This window comes from Mixophyes fleayi, unplaced genomic scaffold, assembly GCF_038048845.1.
Source record: "Mixophyes fleayi isolate aMixFle1 unplaced genomic scaffold, aMixFle1.hap1 Scaffold_3463, whole genome shotgun sequence".
Taxonomy (NCBI): Eukaryota; Metazoa; Chordata; class Amphibia; order Anura; family Limnodynastidae; genus Mixophyes; species Mixophyes fleayi.
The window spans coordinates 2953-23278 of NW_027447464.1; the positions used below are offsets into that span (position 1 = coordinate 2953).

Genomic DNA, 20326 nt, shown 5'->3' on the forward strand with positions numbered 1-20326 from the left:
TGACTATTAGGACTTTTTTAAATTAATTTTTAAAATATTACATCAACTTGTATTCTAGTTTTAGTCATCCTTTAATCTGCATTGATATTACTAGTACTAAGTTGCTGGTTCCATAAGCTCCAAGCAGTGGAGATGAGCATCTCTTGTTAAGTGACCTAATATTTTGTGAAATAAGAAGTAACTTTTAATATTCAGTATATTGCGTCCATTTAAAGATGCAAGTTGCCAGGACTCCTAGCGGTGGGTGACCTTTAATGTCCTTGTCTGCCGTGCGGGTCAGGCTTTTCCTTATACCACAGCATGGGTTCCTTATACTTGATGATATCCTAGCAGGAGGAAGTGTTGAGCATGTTTTGTTGGAGGTGGTGCCCTGTGTCTGCTCTGTTCTAGCGCTTTATGTATTATATATCATTTACACTCTCTCCCTTCCAGATGATGATGATTTGGACGAGGATCTCTCTGATGTGGAAACTCCTAAAGTAAAGAAAAAAAAGAAACCCAAAAAAACACGGGAATCCAAAACACCCAAAGGGAAGAGGCAGAAGAAGGAGGTGAGTATGTTCTGATCTTGGATCATGCTGTGCATTACTTGCGTGTGGTCAGGGACCTGGTGTATATGGTATGCAGAGCTCTGCAGCAGCAGAACGTATAGGAGGGAAAATGCTGTGTTTGTCTTGGAGCTGATAAAAGATGCCCTCCGTTCTCCTTCCAGGATGTAGATGACAGCTCAGGCGAGGGTAACGATTTTGGAGAGGACGATGGGGGCCCTGCACGTTCCGAAAGCGAGGGCAGTGATTACACACCTGGTAAGAAAAAGAAGAAAAAGTTGGCGCAGAAGAAGGAAAAGAAAACAAAGGTGAAGCAGCGCGAAGAGGAAGAAGATGAGGATGATGATTCTAAGGTTGGTGGATTAGAGCGCGTAGTGGGCGTTATACACAACGCAGGAAGTTCTTGTTTAATGTCGGAGCATTTTTTACTTTAATGACCTTAGATGATAAAATAGCGTTTGTATATAACTGTATATTATTGAGCCACTACCATGAGATTCCTTCAGCAGCTATATAGGTGACGAGGATTAATATAATGGTTCTGATTCAGTCTTTCCACCTGGTTTCATGAGTTGCCTGCCGTGGTAACATTCCTTGTCGTTTGGCTGGATTGATGCTCTAATAAATCTGTTTCACACACTGCTTTGCCTTTTGTATACTAAAGGCTCCACATATATAGGGCAAATGTCCAATTTCAAGAAGCTTTGGCTCAAATAAAAGGGGGGGGGGGAGGATAAAAGTGCTATCTGCATTATTTTGTCATCTGGGAGAAGCGCCTGTAGTTCTCCGTTTCCATAAAAGACAAATATTAGCCATTTAGGTGGCTCTTGTATGAATGTCATTAGCTCACTCTTCTGTGTAGGATTTATAATCTTGTCTGTAAAGCGGGGCTCCATACCAGCCCCTGTTCCAATATTCAGGTGCCTTCTTTACCGCTCACCCCAGATTTTGGACCAGTATTGGATGTCCGATATTATACTGCAGCATATGTCTAGTGACATGTCCCTGTAGTCTGATATTCATCATCTGTATATCTGACAGGAACCAAAGTCTTCAGGACAGCTTTTAGAAGACTGGGGTATGGAGGACATTGATCACGTGTTCACAGAAGATGACTACAGAACGCTGACAAACTACAAGGCTTTCAGTCAGTTTGTCCGGTATGTCCTTTCTCCTCTGGCTGAATCTGGTCCTTGCTTCCCTTCGCTTTCCCATCTACCGGTCATGACGCCCTTTTCGCCTTCGTTTAGGCCTCTTATAGCAGCTAAGAACCCGAAGATCGCTGTCTCTAAGATGATGATGGTTCTAGGAGCCAAGTGGAGAGAGTTCAGCACCAACAATCCCTTGAAGGGCAGCTCCGGGGCATCTGTGGCTGCTGCGGCCGCTGCTGCTGTGGCTGTGGTTGAGAGTATGGTGGCTTCTACTGAGGTAACTGTCCCACCTCCACCACCAGTTGAAGTTCCCCTGCGCAAAGCAAAGACCAAGGAAGGAAAAGGTGAATAAAAATCTGCAAAATGTAGAGAGATGGAGTGAGCTGAAGCGGTCTTAGTGGTTGGGGAATCAGCTGAAAGGTAGTTGACAGTAACCTCGGCAAGCAAAGTATGATGGTGGAAGGGACATTGTTCCTGGATAGAGTGAAACTGGAAATGACCTTTAGGTTGGGATCCTTAGGTGGGTAGTGGTGAAAAATGTACTTAAAATAATATTTGATGTACATTTAAAGGTCAGAACTTTCATGGGAACTTTTTACCCCAAGGACTATACACAGGACATGCGGTCACCCCCTGAGGTTAGAGGAGAGGAAATTTCATAACCAGCAAAGGAAGGGGTTCTTTACAGTAAGGGCAGTCAAGATACGGAATTCGCTACCAGGGAGGGTTGTGATGGCAGATTCAATAGATATGTTTAAGAACGGGTTAGATAATTTTTTTGCGGACAAGTGTATCCAGGGATACGACCGTTAATTAAAATAAAGGATAATAGTGGATATGGGGTAAAAATAGGACTGCAACATTGGGTCTGAGGGTATTTTCGCAATTGAAACAGATTGGCGGTTGCTTACTCTGGATCAATTTCAAATTATTATCATTTATTTGTTAGGCGCCACAATGTTTCCGCAGCGCCGCACATAGTACAAACAGTAGACTATACAGGGTATAACAGTACAGAACAATAAACAAAAGTACCAATACTTCAGAAACTCCAGGCAGGCAGATGCAATAGACACGGAGCAGAAGAACGGGTAAGGAGACAGGAGGAAAGAGGGCCCTGCTCATGCGAGCTTACATCCTAAGGGAGGGTTAAACAGACCAGGCACAAGAGGAGCCAGTTGAGGGAATGGGAGAGAGGGGAGAATGAGCGGAGGAGATGGGGGTTAAGTGGATGGTTGGTAGGCTTTGAGAAAGAGGTGAGTTTTGAGTGCACGTTTGAAGGAGCACAGAGTAGGAGAGAGGCGGATGGAGCGAGGGAGGTCATTCCAGTGAAGGGGGGCTGCACGGGAAAAGTGCTGGATTCTGGAATGGGAAGAGGTGATCAGAGTGGAGGAGAGGCGGCGGTCATTGGCCGAGCGCAGGGAGCGGGCGGGAGTGTGAATGGAGAGGAGGTTAGAGATATAAGGGGCAGTAGAGAGGGAGAGAGCCTTGTAAGTGGTGGTGAGGAGTTTGAAATAGAATTCTGTAGGGGAAGAAGAGCCAGTGTAGGGCAAGGCAGAGAGGGGAGGCAGAGGAGGAGCGGCGTGAGAGGTAGATGAGTCTTGCGGCCGCATTGAGTATAGAGCGGAGCAGGGAGGTCGGTGAGGAGGAGGTTGCAGTAATCCAGGCGGGAGATCATGAGTGCGTGTATGATTGTTTTGGTGGCCTCCTGAGAGAGAAAGGGACAGATGCGGGCGATGTTGCGTAGTTGGAAGCGACAGGCTTGGGCAAGAGAATGAATGCGTGGGGGCAAAAGAGAGAGAGGAGTCAAGGGTGACACCCAAGCAGCGGAGTTGGGTGACAGAGGAGATGGTAGTGTTGTTAACGACAATGGAGAGGTCATGGTGGGATGGGAGGCTGGGAGGAGGAAAGACAATGAGTTCAGTTTTGGAAGTGTTGATTTTGAGAAAGCGCTCCGACATTCAGGAGGAGATGGCGGAGAGGCAGTCAGATACCTGAGCGAGGAGGGTGGAGGAAAGATCAGGGGAAGAGATGTAAAGTTGAATGTCATCAGCATAAAGGTGATACTGAAGACCAAAGGAGGAGATGAGAGCACCAAGGGAGGAAGTATAGAGCAAAAAGAGTAGAGGGCCAAGAACGGAGCCCTGTGGGACTCCTACAGCGAGAGGGTAGGGGGAGGAGGAAGAACCAGACATGGATACAGAGAAGGAGCGGTTAGCGAGGTATGAGGTGAACCAGGTGTGGACAGAACCAGAGAGGCCGAGAGAGAGAAGAGTTTGCAGCAGGAGGGGGTGATCCACGGTGTCAAAGGCTGCGGAAAGGTCAAGGAGGATGAGTAGGGAGAAATGACCCTTGGATTTGGCCGATAGGAGATCATTAGTAACCTTGGCCAGGGCAGTTTCGGTAGAGTGGAGGAGGCGGTAGCCGGATTGGAGAGGGTCAAGGAGGGAATTGTCCGAGAGGTGCCTGGTTAGGCGGCTGCAGACAATTCGCTCAAGTAATTGAGAGGCATAGGGGAGAAGAGAGAGAGGGCGATAGTTGGCAAGAGATGTGGGGTCGAGATTGGGTTTCTTGAGGATAGGAGAGATGAGAGCATGTTTAAATGAGAGGGGTACTACACCAGAGGAGAGTGATAGGTTGAAAAGGTGTGCGAGGTAAGAGCAGGCAGTGGGAGAAAGAGATTGAAGGAGATGAGAGGGGATGGGATTGAGAGGGCAGGTAGAGGGTGGAGAGGAAAGAATGAGAGAGCGAACTTCTTCACCTGTTGTAGGGCAGAAGGAGCACCAGAGTTGGGTGTTGGTGGGAGGTGAAGCGAAGAGGGAGGCGGGAGAAGGGGAGGAGGAGACGTTCAGTCTGATGGCCTCAATTTTGGAAGAGAAAAAGGTGGCATATATAAGTGAGGGATATATAAGTGAGGGATCGCAGGAGATCCAAAATAGGTTGAACTTGATGGACTGGTGTCTCTTTTTTTTTTTTTTTTTTTTTTTTCCCAACCTCATCAACTATGTTACTATGTCTTTTACATTCATATATAACTTTTGTATTTATTTTTAAGGACCCAATGCCAGGAAGAAACCAAAGATTGTCCGTCCACCAGAAACTAAGAAAACCAAAGCCAAAAAAGTGGCCCCTCTGAAGATCAAACTGGGGGGCTTTGGTTCAAAACGCAAGCGCTCCTCTGTGAGTATCTGTTGGTTTCTATATAGTGGGGTTGCTGAGGGTCGTGTTTTGTTTTTTGTGATCTTGTCAGGACTATGACTTTGGAGTATTTGGTTCCATCGTGTCAGTGTTGTCCATTGACGGTTTTATCTGATCCTTGTCCTTTTTCTCCTCAGAGCGAGGAGGAGGACCTCGACGTGGACTCTGACTATGATGAAGGCAGCATGAACAGCCTGTCCGTATCGGACGGATCCACAAGCAAGAGCAGCCGAAGCCGCAAGAGACTAAGAGCCAGCAAGAAGAAAAAGAAAGGTGAATACTCAAACCTGTCTACCTTGGGATTTGTACATAATGGACAGCTTTGAATAATTTGAGTTCTTCTCTGACCAGGTGAGGAGGAGACAGCAGGTGCCGTTGATGGCTACGAGACGGACCATCAAGACTACTGTGAGGTTTGTCAGCAAGGGGGAGAGATCATCTTGTGTGACACGTGTCCCCGAGCTTACCATATGGTTTGCTTAGACCCAGACATGGACAAAGCTCCTGAGGGCAAATGGAGCTGTCCTCATTGTGTAAGTGAAGTGCGCACTTCTCTGTACAACCCGTTGCTTGGGTAAGGTAGTCCATCTTCTATCCATTCTAACGGTTCATTCTCGTGTCCTAGGAAAAGGAGGGGGTACAGTGGGAAGCTAAGGAGGATATTTCTGAGTGTGACGACGATTTGGATGAGACTGTAGGTGACCCTGAAGAGGAGGACCACCACATGGAGTTTTGTCGTGTCTGTAAAGATGGAGGGGAACTACTTTGTTGTGACGCCTGTCCGTCTTCCTATCATATTCATTGTCTAAATCCACCACTGCCGGAGATACCCAATGGAGAATGGCTGTGCCCTCGCTGCACCGTGAGTACTTTCACAATGCTCGTCGTCTTGTTATACGGACTATTGGTAATCCGTGTTAATGCTTGCGTTCTCTATCCCTAGTGTCCTTCCCTTAAAGGTAAAATCCAGAAGATATTGATATGGAAATGGGGACAGCCCCCTACTCCCACTCCAGTGCCCAAACCAGCGGGCTCAGATGCATCAGCCCTTCCTCCAAAGCCTTTGGAAGGGCGCCCGGAGCGAGAGTTTTTTGTCAAGTGGCAGGGGATGTCCTATCTGCATTGTTCCTGGGTGACAGAACTGCAGGTATATGACTATTCTTTTATGACGTTGGATTGTGCAGTTCTCTTGTAGACCTATTTAGCATTGTAGAAATACAGCTGCATAAAACGAAGGGGCGGTTAGTGTTTGTTTGTTAATATTTTATCTTCCTCACCCGCCACTCTCGCCTTCCTCTGCTGTTACAGTTGGAGCTGCACTGCCAAGTTATGTTCAGGAACTACCAGCGGAAGAATGACATGGACGAGCCTCCCGCTGGGGATTATGGAGTAGACGAAGAAGAAAAGAGCCGCAGGAGAAAAAACAAAGATCCAAGATATCTGGAGATGGAGGAGAAATTCTATCGTTATGGCATCAAGCCTGAGTGGATGATGATTCACCGAGTCTTGAACCACAGGTGAAACAGGTTGATGGGAAAACTTAAGGAGCGATCTCACGAAGGTTATTGTATTTAAAGCTTTCCAATAGAGCCCCATTGACAGCTAAGCACTTTTAACTGGGGGTGAAAAGTTTGAAAATAGCATGCCACTCTACCACCTGATTGGTAGCCTTACAGATGAGTGGCCATGTGACTTGCATCCGTAGATAACAAGCAAAGGCAGGTGGCACAAATCTGGGGGAGATCTCATTGGCTCTGCTAACCTCCCTTTACCTTGGTAACCTATAACAGGGATTACAGACCGTGTCTGCTGGGGAGTTCACAGGAGGTGGCTGTATAGTTAAAATTGTATAACCCTTTAAACTTCTTTACAATAAATTTTAATAGATGGCCCTGAAAAAAATGAAATGAATAACTATTACTGGTGACTGACCCCTCATATGCTTCTTCTCAGTGTGGACAAGAAGGGATATGTCCATTACCTGATCAAGTGGAGGGATCTTGCATACGACCAGGCATCCTGGGAGTTGGAAGATGTAGATATTCAGGATTTTGACATCTACAAACAGGGCTACTGGAACCACAGGTGGGTTTGGACAAGTGCCCTGTACTGGTTTAGCTGCTATTTCCTTTGCGCATCGATCTATATAAAGTTTTGTCTGTGTCCAGGGAGCTGATGTGCGGAGATGAAGGACGTCCTGGTAAAAAGGTGAAGAAAGTTAAACTTAAAAAACTTGAGAGGCCTCCGGACACTCCAACCGTTGATGTAAGTTGTTGAACGCGTCTCGTGAAGCTGGAGACCTGTGTGGTGTTTCTTGGTTGATGCTCATCTCCTCCTCTCTTCCAGCCCACGGTGAAGTATGATCGTCAGCAGGAGTACTTGGACATTACCGGGGGAACACTCCACCCTTACCAGCTAGAGGGATTGAACTGGCTGCGCTTCTCATGGGCACAGGGCACGGATACCATCCTGGCAGATGAAATGGGCCTGGGAAAAACTGTCCAGACAGCAGTATTCTTGTATTCTCTCTATAAAGAGGTAAGTGTGTCTAGTCCTCATCGATTATACATGTCCAAACGGACGACCTAGATCCCTGCTTACAGCAGTCCATCTTTTTTGTTTTGTGTTTGTTTTTTTTGTCTCCTACCTTAATTCCCCTCTTTCTGTCCTAACCACCACTGACAGCCTCATCATCATTGTTCTGTTTATTGGCAGGGTCACTCGAAAGGTCCATTCTTGGTCAGTGCTCCACTCTCCACCATCATTAACTGGGAGCGAGAGTTTGAAATGTGGGCCCCTGACATGTATGTTGTCACATATGTGGGAGACAAGGATAGCCGTGCGGTCATTCGAGAGAATGAGTTCTCATTTGAAGACAATGCAATCCGAGGTGGCAAGAAAGCATCGCGCATGAAGGCATGTAACATAATCTCTGAATAACCTTCATTTTCAGTTGGAGAGCTAGTTGTCTTACTGTTCCTCATTTATACTACAGAAAGAGGCATCTGTGAAGTTTCATGTGTTGCTAACATCCTACGAGTTGATTACCATCGATATGGCTGTCTTGGGATCCATAGATTGGGCTTGTCTGGTGGTGGATGAAGCTCATCGTCTGAAAAATAACCAGTCCAAAGTAAGAAGACCGTACGACCTGGCTCGGCAAATACTTGGATTTATGTGCTGCGAGTTTCCACAGCTAACTTTTTTCTTTGTACTTTAAGTTTTTCAGAGTTCTGAATGGATACAGTCTACAGCACAAGCTGCTTCTAACAGGAACCCCCCTACAAAACAACCTCGAGGAATTGTTTCACTTGCTCAATTTCTTGACTCCGGAGCGATTTAAGTACGTAGTCCTGAGAAGTAGTGGTGTGCACAATGCATTGTCCCATAGAGTAGAGCCTAATTTAGTCTTATTATTTAAAAAAAAAAAAAAAAAACATACAACTTCTGCTTTTGTCTAAACCTTTGTTGGTTCTCTACAGTAACCTGGAAGGTTTCCTGGAGGAATTTGCAGACATTGCAAAGGAAGATCAAATCAAGAAGCTTCATGACATGCTGGGTCCTCACATGTTGAGAAGGTTAAAGGCCGATGTCTTCAAGAATATGCCTTCGAAGACTGAGCTCATTGTGCGTGTGGAGCTCAGCCCCATGCAGAAGTGAGTAAGGCGGGAGGACTTCAGTGTCTCCTTTGCCCTGACCCCTTTTGTGCACAGCATTAAAACACTCCTGTTTTCAGGAAATATTACAAGTTCATCCTCACGAGAAACTTTGAGGCTCTGAACACTCGAGGAGGCGGTAACCAAGTGTCTCTGCTCAATGTGGTAATGGACCTAAAGAAATGCTGCAACCACCCGTACCTCTTCCCAGTGGCTGCTATGGTAAGAGACTGTCACTTCATGTGTTCAAACCTTTGTGGGTTAATTGAGGGTATGGAGGGGTGCCTTATATTTAAATGATTCCAAATTGTTTTCTGCAGGAAGCCCCCAAGATGCCCAATGGAATGTATGACGGTAGTGCCCTCATCAAGGGGGCCGGAAAATTGCTGCTGTTGCAAAAGATGTTGAGAAAACTAAAGGACGATGGACACAGAGTTCTCATTTTCTCCCAGGTTAGTGTGATTTCATCCTTTTTATCTTGTTTTCATATAAACCTACCATCAAACACATTCATTTATCATAATTCTCTGTACATTCAGTATTTAAGAGGGACAGTCTGGCTTGGTTTCTTGGGTCCCAACTTTAAAAATCAGAGCAAATTATGCTAGTGTTCCTGTCTATATATCTATATATTTATCAACACAGGAACACCTTGGTTGTAAAGTATTAAAAAAAGAAGAAAAATAAGCCTAAACAAATGTTTTTCGTGCGTCGGCTATTTGAATGCCTGTAACGTGTAGTGTTGTCTTTGTTTTGACTTGCCACCTCTCTATCTAGATGACCAAGATGTTGGACTTGTTGGAAGATTTTCTTGAGCACGAGGGGTATAAATATGAGCGAATAGATGGCGGAATCACTGGAAACATGCGTCAGGAAGCCATTGATCGATTTAATGGTGAGTATCGTGTCTGGTTGTGTTGTCTGGAACAAGGTGAACCAATTGGTTGAGTGATGGCTTATTTTGCATGTGATGCCTATTTACCAAAAGCATCTTTCCAAACAGTGTCCTTGTGGCCTAACTGATATGAAATGTGTACAGTTAATGAGCCCTAAATCTTCCACTTGCATAATATCTCATTGTGATCGTAAGCTTTTAGAAACCTGTTTGTTGCATTATTTTGGGTGGGGGGAGTTATTCACGTTTTGCCTACGATTTGCACATGTCTGTCTCGGCTCTCTTGTTCTTGGTGTGATCCTATAAGGGTTTTCGTCTATCTTCTAGCTCCTGGTGCTCAGCAGTTTTGTTTCCTCCTTTCCACTCGTGCTGGAGGTTTGGGAATTAATCTTGCCACAGCAGACACTGTGATCATCTATGATTCAGACTGGAACCCCCACAATGACATTCAGGTAAGAAGCAATGCCATTCAATAGCTGTGGTGACAAGTGTCCAGCTCCTGCGTAGCACTGATTGACCTCCCCCCCCCCCCCCCCCCCCCCAACAGGCTTTCAGCAGAGCTCACCGTATTGGACAAAATAAGAAGGTCATGATCTACCGGTTTGTGACTCGTGCGTCCGTAGAAGAGCGGATCACTCAGGTAGCCAAAAAGAAGATGATGCTTACTCATTTAGTGGTAAGACCGGGTCTTGGCTCCAAAACTGGCTCGATGTCCAAGCAGGAACTGGATGATATCCTGAAGTTTGGTACTGAAGAGCTCTTCAAAGATGAAGCAACAGAAGGTGGTAGGTAGTGATTGGAAGACCACAGAAGGAGAAATTGTAGAGTGCGTGACCTCTGTCCCCTAACGCTATGTATCATCACAGGTGAAAACAAGGAGGGTGAGGACATCAGCGTCATTCACTATGATGACAAAGCCATATCTAGACTGCTGGACAGGAACCAGGATGAGATCGAAGACACCGAAATCCAGGGAATGAATGAGTATCTGAGCTCCTTTAAAGTTGCACAATACGTGGTCCGTGAAGAGGAGATGGCAGTAAGTAACTTGGGCAGGCTGTCCAAATTCATATTCTATGTTTGGGAGGAACTGGTTACTAGTATAATGAGACCCAAAGAAAAGCTCAGGTGTAAGTGCGTCATGTAACTATATGATCTGTCCAGCCCACTCCGCTGTTACCCCTCTTTCTCCAGCATGATTGCACGGGGTCATGGCTGGACGTACAGTAATCCTGTCTGTTTAGGAGGGCCACACAAAGACGTGCACTCCCTTAAAGGCTTGACCGGACACTTGCGGTACAATAGGGTTCCTTTTAGTCTTTTGTTCGTTGCATACTCATCGTTGTAAGAACGTAACTTGGGTAACGCTTGGCAAGAGAGATGTTACAGCTTCTTCCTGGCTTCCTGTTTAGGATGAAGAGGAGGTTGTTCGTGAAATTATCAAGCAGGAGGAGAGTGTGGATCCTGACTACTGGGAGAAGCTTCTCCGACACCATTATGAGCAGCAGCAGGAAGACCTGGCACGGAATCTGGGTAAAGGAAAGAGGATTCGTAAACAAGTCAACTACAATGACGGCAGCCAAGAGGACCGAGGTGTGAGACTATTACAATTCTTGCAGTCACATAGGAAATGTGTCTGTCCCTTCCTTCAAATGTCAACTGGCTTATTATAACATTTGTAAATCTGTAACCCTTTTATTTTTACCCTTTCACAGCAGATTGGCAGGATGATCAGTCTGACAACCAATCGGATTATTCTGTGGCTTCAGAAGAAGGAGACGAAGATTTTGATGAGCGGTCGGAGGGTCAGTATTCTTCTTTTCTTCCTTCCTATGAATTCTCTACTTCTACCACAACTTCTCTGGCCACTCTGTGCTCGTACAAGCCATAGACTTATCTATTTATCTGTACAGCAGCTCGTCGACCCAACAGGAAAGGGTTGAGGAACGACAAGGACAAACCTCTTCCACCCCTCCTGGCTCGTGTAGGGGGTAACATCGAGGTATGAAGTTTTCTAGGATATGCTGGTATTTGAGGAGGGACTACCGATCTAATGTTATTAGGCTGATAATTACTCCCTAGCTCACAGAAAGGAAATGAAGTAATTTGATGTGCTATATATAGTTGATTGACTTAATTTGCTGCAGATCAACGATAGATGATATTTTATATCCAGTGACTTTGGCTCTTTCTGTGTTCTACATAATATATAACTGGGGCAGCATTGCAGTCTGTGTTAAAGACCAATAGTGACTCATAAAAATTGTCTGAATTGTGAGCTCACCTCTTTGTACATTTCCTTCAGGTACTAGGTTTTAATGCCCGGCAGAGAAAGGCGTTCCTGAACGCTATTATGCGGTACGGCATGCCACCGCAGGATGCGTTCACCACCCAATGGCTTGTCCGGGATCTGCGTGGAAAATCGGAGAAGGAATTTAAGTAAGATTTGTGAGACCCTGCACAACTTAGTGTGTACAATCTTCTGTCTCCTGTTCTCATCCTTCCTTCAATGTTTTCTAGGGCATATGTGTCATTGTTCATGCGTCATCTATGTGAGCCAGGAGCAGATGGAGCGGAGACATTTGCAGATGGCGTCCCAAGAGAAGGTCTCTCTCGCCAGCATGTATTAACAAGAATTGGTGTTATGTCTCTCATACGCAAGAAGGTGAGATGGCAGCCTTCATATGCTCAATGTTATAGGGCTTAAAGGGACTGTAACCTCACATTTTGTGTTCTAGATACTCTATACAGCCTGTGAGCACACTCAGGGGGTAACCTGCTTGCCTGCTCTATTTTCAGTCCTTTCCGGATTTACGTACACTCCTATGATGTCACACCTCACCACCAATGACACAACTACATTTCACTAGGCCACACCTCATTCTGCTGTATCGTGACAGCATTATCTTATCCATAAGATTGTCAGGAAATCTCTGGTAGATGAAGAGAGAGATCCATTCATGGTGCCTCCCTTGGAAAGTGAGCTCCTGCAAGCAGAATAGCCTGGAAGCCAAGACTAAGCCCTATAACAAGAATAATTCTAAACAATCATATTATACAAAGCGAAAATAGAATTAGAGGGTTAGTAAGTGCCAGATTTTTTTGCATGTCTGGAGGGTTAAGATGACAATATCCAACCAGTGTGTACAACAAGCCAAGCGTTCAGTTTGCTGCAGGGCTGAGACACAGAATTGTAATGATTTTGTCCTTTTAGTTTATCTTTGTTCACACAATTGTCTTCACCAGGTTCAAGAATTTGAGCATGTTAACGGGCGCTGGAGTATGCCAGAACTCGCAGAATCGGAAGAGAACAAGAAAACGTCTCCAATTGATTCTCCATCTCCCAAAACTCCCACCCCATCGACACCAGGGGACACCCAGCCTAATACTCCAGCTCCGCCTGTAGCAAATGGTAAGTATCCTATCTAACAAACGTCAGCGGCAAACAGTGGAGCTGCCTTTCTCGTCCTACCCATAAGACTGATCCCCCTCTTTCTCCTTTATGATCGTGGGGGCCACGGCTGGACGTACAGTAAACCTGTCTGTTTAGGAGGGCTGCACACAGTATGGTGCTCTCCCTTAAAGGCTTGACAGAACATCTTAAACCTGGAGAAGGGGCTCTGTTTGATGCACGCTTTGCTTGTACTGCTATTTAATCCTCCTCGTTTCCCTCTGCAGAAGAGGCTGTAAAAACTGAAGAGGTGGTCGCGAAGGAGGAAAGTGCAGAGCCTGAAGTGAAGGCTCCGGAGGAAAACAATGAGGTGAGGTTAAGACGAACAACGTCCTCTCCACACTCTTCCCCCTGTCCTTCAAGCACAACCACTGAACACCTTCTGGTCTTTCAGAGCGCTCCACCTGCCCCAGAGACCCGTTCTCCGGTCACTCAGACTGAGGTGAAGCCTGAGGAGACCGAGACTCAGGAGAAGCCTCCGGCAGTTGAGCCTGCGGAGCCTGAACCAAAAGGTGAGGACATAAGGAGATGGCACTAATACTTTGTGAGTGTCCCCGTACGTCGGCCTCTAAGTCTCTCCTTCTCTTACAGCGGAACCAGAGAAGGTGGATGAAGTGATCACTGTTGATGACAAGAAAGGTTTGTGCCGCCTCTCTTCTCTGCATCAGACGTGTGCTCCGTGTTGTGGTTCATGTGCCTCACACGTCCGCCTGCTTTTCTTCCAGATGAGGTCCAGCAAGTCGCGTTACAGAATGGAGAAACGCCTAAAGAAGTTGCGGAGGAGAAGATCAAGAAAGCTGCAGCCACCAAACAAAGATTCATGTTCAACATCGCAGACGGTGGCTTCACAGGTAACGCGGGGGAAGTTCTGTATGAGGACTGGGGACCTGTATGAGGACTGGGGTCCTGCACATCATAAAGGAGGGATACGTAGAAGGTTCATTCAGTAGGTGTCGCTGTCTACGTGTTACACTTCACCGTGTAACATGCTAATGTTCTCCCATTCCAGCATGATTGGAGAAGGGGGGGGGGGCTGTATACCGGTGGGGATGCACCTGCCTTTATATCAATCCATACACAAAAAATAAGAATACCATCTCCTGAAGATCATTGACTTTTGTAGTTGATCAATTCAATTAAGTATAATTGGTTCTGTTCATGTGTATAGCGAGTAAACACAATTAAATTTCAATTTGCGGAACAATTGAGTTCATTTTGAAGTCTAGTTGTCCTTCTAATGAGCTGTGAAGCAACCTGTGGCTCTTCGCTTTGTTTGACCTGCAACCCCAACATGACCTTCCCTCTGCAGTGTCACCACAGCTGAAGAACCACTGGGTACTGATCATGACTCTTATGCTGGGGCTGAAATCATGGTGCTAACGCTGTACTCTTCCCTCCCCCAGAGCTCCACTCCTTATGGCAGAACGAAGAGCGAGCCGCAACAGTTACCAAGAAGACGTATGAGATCTGGCACCGAAGGCATGATTACTGGCTGTTATCTGGTATCATAAAGTATCCTTTGTCCTCATTAGAAAGCGCCTCTGTGTCCCAGCTTGGGGTATTACTTCTGTCCAGGAAGTGAGCAAGTAGTGACAACGTGTTCCCTGTAGCTTCTATAATGTACTTTACACGAGCAGTGCGGCACACCTGCTGATCTCTGCACCTAGCTGATTGGCACAGTCGCTGCCTATCGGCATTGGCGCTGCTTTCTGATTTACTATGGGTCTCCTGTGAGGGGTGTGTATATATAGAATATATATGTATATTATATGTGTGTGTATTTTTATATATCATTTTCATTCTCATGAAAATGTATTTCAATTTTTATACAATCATATTTGAGATAAGATCTGATTTTATTTGGTATGGATTTTATTTTTTAGATTTGCCAAGATACCTTTTATATATCCAAAAAATGTCCCCATGCACTGTTATATAGAAAAACTCAATCTCCTGTTTCACTTTCACTATATTTAGGAGAGAGGGTTTTTCAGTTTATTTAACAATGATTTTGGACTCTGTTGTCCTGTGGTGTTTAGTGCCTGAGGTAAGGCTAGGTACACACTGAAGAATTTTCGAACAGACTTGTTATCTACTACAATTATACCTGCGATTCATGTGTACACACTAGACAGATTTACCTCCAGATCTGTGCTCTTCATCTGGTCCTCTAGTTGTATAGAGAATGACAGCACGATCGTCACCCGTTCATGTCGCATAGATTAAAACCGCCTTGTAATAGCTATACACACGTGTCCTTACGAATTTCGATAAGCCGGAAGCCCGACACTACAGGTAAAAATTACCTGTCCCTAGATTTGGTGGTGAACTAAAACAAAAATAAAGAGGGAGAGAGACCCCGATAATTTTCACCTCTCTTCCTCTCCCTACCAACTATGGAGGAGATAAAAAAAACCTTATGTTATTGACGCACAACAATATAAAACCTCCTGGAGGGGGGAACCATAGTGGGGGAAAAAACCCACCCTTTCCCCCGAGGGTGTGACGAGCAGGAGAGAAGAAAGAAAAAGGCACAAAGGAAAAAAAAAAGACTAAACTACGGAGATCATGAGTGCGCACACACTACGTGATTGGAACGAAATTATTAAACCGTTCGACCAACCAAATGAAACTACAATCGGCACTTTGTATAGAGTATAGACACGAACACGATATGTGGCCCAGCTGTCATTTATCCGGGTCATTGGCCTGATAACCTCCAGTGTGTACCTAGCCTCAGGCAATTAGATTGTAACTCCACTGCATGTGTGTGACAAAGTCTGATTATTCTGCAGTGCTGTACATAGCAAAGTGTTGGTATATGGTGAGTTGCATTGTGCCATTACGTTTTCCTGAGCGCCACTCTCAGTCATGGCTATGCACGCTGGCAGGACATCCAGAATGATGTGCGATACGCCATCCTCAACGAACCCTTCAAAGGGGAAGTGAACAGAGGCAACTTCCTAGAGATCAAGAACAAGTTTCTGGCACGGCGGTTTAAAGTAAGTCCAGCATGTCAGCTGCACGATTATATTTCCACTTCTCCCCTTCTGTGGGCCCCATACTCCTTTAGGCCGTAATGTAATTGTTCTGTACGGAAAGGGAGCATTGACGGACGTCCCTCTTCCTCTGGGTGGATCTGCTGCTCTTCCTACACTTTACCACAGCTTCCTGTGAGCAGAGGCTGCTGGGTAATCGCTCCACTCTCCATTTAATGCTCCGTCCTATGGTAAGAACTCACCGATACTTACGCTCTTCTTTTGCCCGGCAGCTCCTTGAACAGGCACTGGTCATAGAAGAGCAGCTGAGACGAGCTGCCTACCTAAACATGTCTGAAGATCCCTCCCACCCGTCCATGGCTCTGAACACGAGATTCGCAGAGGTGGAGTGTTTGGCCGAAAGTCACCAGCACTTATCTAAAGAGTCGATGGCAGGGAACAAGCCAGCAAATGCTGTCCTCCACAAAGGTAGTCGCTGTGTGTACCAGTCTCTTATGTCTTGTTACCACTAACCCCACCCTTCTCCTCCTCCAGATGAGTCATTGAGGGAGATAGATCCAAGTTTTATTTAGTCTTGTTTGTTTTACATACTGAACTGCTTACGTGTAAAGCAGATAATTGCTGATTAGCTCCTCTTCACTTGCCCCCTATGTGTCTCCTTTGCTACCTTTGCACAGTAAATAAACATAAATAGCACCGTGCCCTTCTGAACGTGGGGGATGTTGGAGGCATTATGTAAAAGAGTTTTAGGAGCGGTACTTTAAGGAATTAAACCATGTCCTATTCAATACTGTGAGTGTATCGCCTTCCTATTGTCTCGTCTATTAACTGTCTCTCCATCTATTCCCACAGTACTTAAGCAGTTGGAAGAACTATTGAGCGATATGAAAGCTGATGTCACCCGACTCCCAGCTACCATTGCCCGAATTCCCCCTGTGGCTGTCCGACTGCAGATGTCGGAGAGGAACATTTTGAGCAGACTGGCAAGCAGAGGCGGTGAACCTCAACCCCAGCAGGTGAGTTCCTATCAAGTCCTAGTACTCGTCCCCGTGAAACGCCAAATGCCCGTTCTTCAGAGTGTGCCAACGTTCTCTTCTCTGATAGAAGTATTTTCTCTCCAGCAGATGGCTCAGCAATAACGATCCCCTCCTCTGGTCAGGAGGATGAAGCGTCCACCCACCCCAAACATTCCCAACTAAGAGCAGAGGGCCTGGGGAAGGACACCGTACACGTTCACCAAATCCGCATCCAGGGAAAAGACTCAGCAGAGCTGAAACCCCACCCCCGGATCATTATTACGGGGTCACAGGAGCCCTGGTCCTGCAAGGTGTCGCTGTGACCGCACAAGCCTGAAGGAAGATCCTATGGTGCTGCTGCTTCATTACTGGGGTTCACCCCTCCATCCGGGGTTCAGGGTCGCACCGAATACCCCAAAGGCCAGAAACTCGCCCTTTGCACAGGAGCAAATTGCATCCTGGTATCAGAAGGAAATACTTTTGGGTTATTTTATTTTTTTTTCGTTTGTCTTTTTAATTTTATTTGCTCCAATCCCCTCATACTGCCCGAGGGGGGGCAGGAGGGGTGTCACCCAGGACAGACACCCTACCTCCATTCTTTTTAATACAGAACGCGTTGTCGTATAATAAAACACAAAATACTAACTGAGACTCTTCCTGAGTTCTGTATGGTGATGGGTGGGGGAGTCACACTGCCATGTTGCACTACAGGTCTGCAATTTATTCCTCTTATGTTGCATAAACTTTACTAAGGAGGCTGCCATCTTGTGGGCTGAACCAATATTTAGCCAGGGTGACGCAGTGATGTCACTAATTGGTACATTCTCATGAATATTGGTCCAGCCCGTGAAGTGACCCCCTCTGTTTGTGTGTGTGTGTAACTGGGAGTGGGGGAAGGCTGAACAATCCTATGCTGCTATTCCCCTCTAAACTGGAGTATAAGGCTGTATATCCTGCACTGAAAACTACTAATCGGATGCAAATTAAAGAATTTTCTACCATCACTTTTCAGTATTTTCCTCAACATAATGGGGAATACTTCTAAGTATTGGTGCAGCAATAAAAGCTAGTGTTACCTATAGGAACTAAGTAGATGATTGCTTTCATTTTATAAACTGCTCTACAAAATTACAATTTGCTTGCTATCTGCAGCACCAGAGTTTTTCCACGTATTTGGTGAAATGTGATGTTGTGGCTGATGGTACTTATCCAGGTCATGGGAGTATAGTCTACTGTCCAGTTTTGCCAGTAGTGGAGGACACTTAATCTGCAGAAGTCACATGCGATGGCTTCGAATCTCACGATCCACGGTCATTAAACATCTTACGCTGGAACCAATAAGTAACATAGGACATAAAATCCCAACAATACCAAACCATTCCAGATTAGACGTTCGCACCGGTGGATAACGCTAGATTAGAGTTCATTTGCCACAAAGCGTTGTGATTGGCTCCACAATCCATCAGAGTTCCAAAAAGCTATCGCCAATCTTCAAATAAACCAGATCCTTAATTTAGTATAAAGTCTGTGTAACTGGGGCAGCCCGTCGCACATGAACACATTCTATGTGTTTTTAGTTATTTTTAGACAGCCTTGTTTATCTTAAAACAGGGATTGACTTTGTCTTAAGCACTTCAGTTTCCAATTGTACTGGCTTCCTGTGTCTGGGATGGTGCTGTGACCGTCCCTAAGATCAGGGCCTCAAACAAACACTGTTTAGGACAGAATAAACTATCTAAAACATGCTGCAAAATGTAGTTATTACATCAAAGGCCTAGTTTCAGATTTCCTCCACTATTAGTTGACCAGCCACACATTTCAGGTGCATGGGCCTTTTGTTTCACACCTAAAACTATATTGGAAGCAGTCTGATTGCGTAGGTTGAAAAAAGACCATTAAGTTAAACTTTTCAAAGATTTGAGGAGGCAAAACGAAATTCCCAGTGTGATCGTTGCCCATTTATCCCCACAGGATACAAGAAAAGAAAAAAAAAAAAACCTTGCTTAACATTGGAAATTTGACAAATTCCCTATATCTAGGTTCCCCATAACGTCCTCTACTAATGTTAGGTACAGGTACCAATTGTTGGGTTTTTTGGGGTAAGAAAAGAATCCAATCCATTTTTATATTTAGTGAATTTGCCATTTGCAAAATACAGATACATATTCTACAGCTTAACCACCCTTACTGTAAAGAACCCCTCCCTGTGTTTTGTCTACTGGCAGCCGATTACTCCTTGTTCTCTGTATGTTCTGGGGTATGTAAAGTTTGACAAAAACCTTTTGTCAAGTCCTTTCCTAAGGGGCCTTTTATCAATACAAGAAACATCCAACAATTTTCACCTGTATAATTGAAGCCTTTTATATGGCTTTCTGTCCCTGGGCCTAATATATCCTTCTTGTAACACTTACCCCATATTTAAGATGTGGTCCAACTGGTGACTTCTACTATGGTAATAAACCATCATCTGCTTTCATTCCCCTTTTTACGCATCCTGGGATTTTATTCCCTTTTACAGACGGCTCCTGATTAGACTTTTATAATAAAATTGTAAATATATGGAGTCTGAATACCAGAAACCACAGCAGGACTGACCGTACATTTTCAATTAATTAAATACAGGAAATAGAAGTAAAAAAAAACAAACAACTTATTTTGTTTTTCAGGTTTTTAGTTGTATTAAAGAACTACTTGTCCATTCAGTTATTTAAGGTCCACCTAGGTCTCTATATGAGCTTGCTGTTGAATCTGAATCAAATTGCTGTAGGGGGTAGACTGGATTATATTCCGCACTTATTACATTTATTTTATCTGTATATATTGAGGGTCAGCTTCAGCTGTTCTGTAGAGTGTGGCCAGAAGTACCTTGCTCCCACTAGTCCTGGTCAACCTGTGGCTCTCCAGGTGTAGAACTACAAGTCCCAGCATGCTTTGGCAGGTGGTAGAGTATGCTGGGGCTTGTAGTTTCACAACACCTGGAGAGCTACAGATTTGTTAGACCTGCTCTAGAAGACTCCCTGATGCGTGGGCTGGGGTCAGGATGCTCCAGACACCTGACACTAGGGTTCTTGGAACACTCCCATGTCTGATAAGTTGTTTTGGGTTTTTTTTTGTTCTTAATTGCCCACTGCACTCTCCCAGGAACATAGTCGAAGGGGTGACTTTATCCGCTGTAGAGCACTGCAGGGGTAGCACAACTTTTATTTATTTTTTCCACCCACCCACTGTACATTCTTTCCTGTGCAGATATGTTCAACTCTCAGAAGCCCATTCCTAATGGGAGGGTCCTAAGACCCCCCCTTCACTTTGGTGATCCACCCTTAAACTGCAAAATGCAGACCCTGCAGTCTTAAGCAGCATCCCCAGGAGAGAGAACATCTCCAGTAATGACAGAGCCTGAGTGGACCTGATC

At 45.3% G+C, this 20326-nt stretch overlaps 1 protein-coding gene and 2 non-coding genes across 3 annotated transcripts; all 3 read left to right on the forward strand.

The window, feature by feature from the left end:
- Positions 1 to 239: 239 nt before the first annotated feature.
- Positions 240 to 17559, forward strand: CHD4 (chromodomain helicase DNA binding protein 4). Its single transcript, XM_075194393.1, is given in 38 exon segments — positions 240 to 551; positions 713 to 901; positions 1590 to 1708; positions 1799 to 2043; positions 4755 to 4879; positions 5035 to 5170; positions 5249 to 5430; positions 5523 to 5759; positions 5841 to 6044; positions 6206 to 6414; positions 6851 to 6982; positions 7066 to 7162; positions 7244 to 7435; positions 7613 to 7817; positions 7897 to 8030; positions 8119 to 8240; positions 8380 to 8553; positions 8634 to 8775; positions 8874 to 9005; positions 9331 to 9448; positions 9776 to 9900; positions 9996 to 10233; positions 10315 to 10487; positions 10861 to 11041; positions 11167 to 11253; positions 11362 to 11450; positions 11754 to 11887; positions 11969 to 12113; positions 12695 to 12860; positions 13127 to 13209; positions 13294 to 13411; positions 13491 to 13538; positions 13625 to 13750; positions 14303 to 14411; positions 15769 to 15901; positions 16171 to 16366; positions 16751 to 16914; positions 17020 to 17559. Coding segments are annotated over 38 exon segments (5724 nt in total). The 5' UTR covers positions 240 to 254; the 3' UTR covers positions 17038 to 17559.
- LOC142131447 (small Cajal body-specific RNA 11) lies at positions 10605 to 10740 on the forward strand. The gene has a single exon (XR_012686417.1).
- LOC142131446 (small Cajal body-specific RNA 11) lies at positions 12912 to 13048 on the forward strand. The gene has a single exon (XR_012686416.1).
- Positions 17560 to 20326: the final 2767 nt, after the last annotated feature.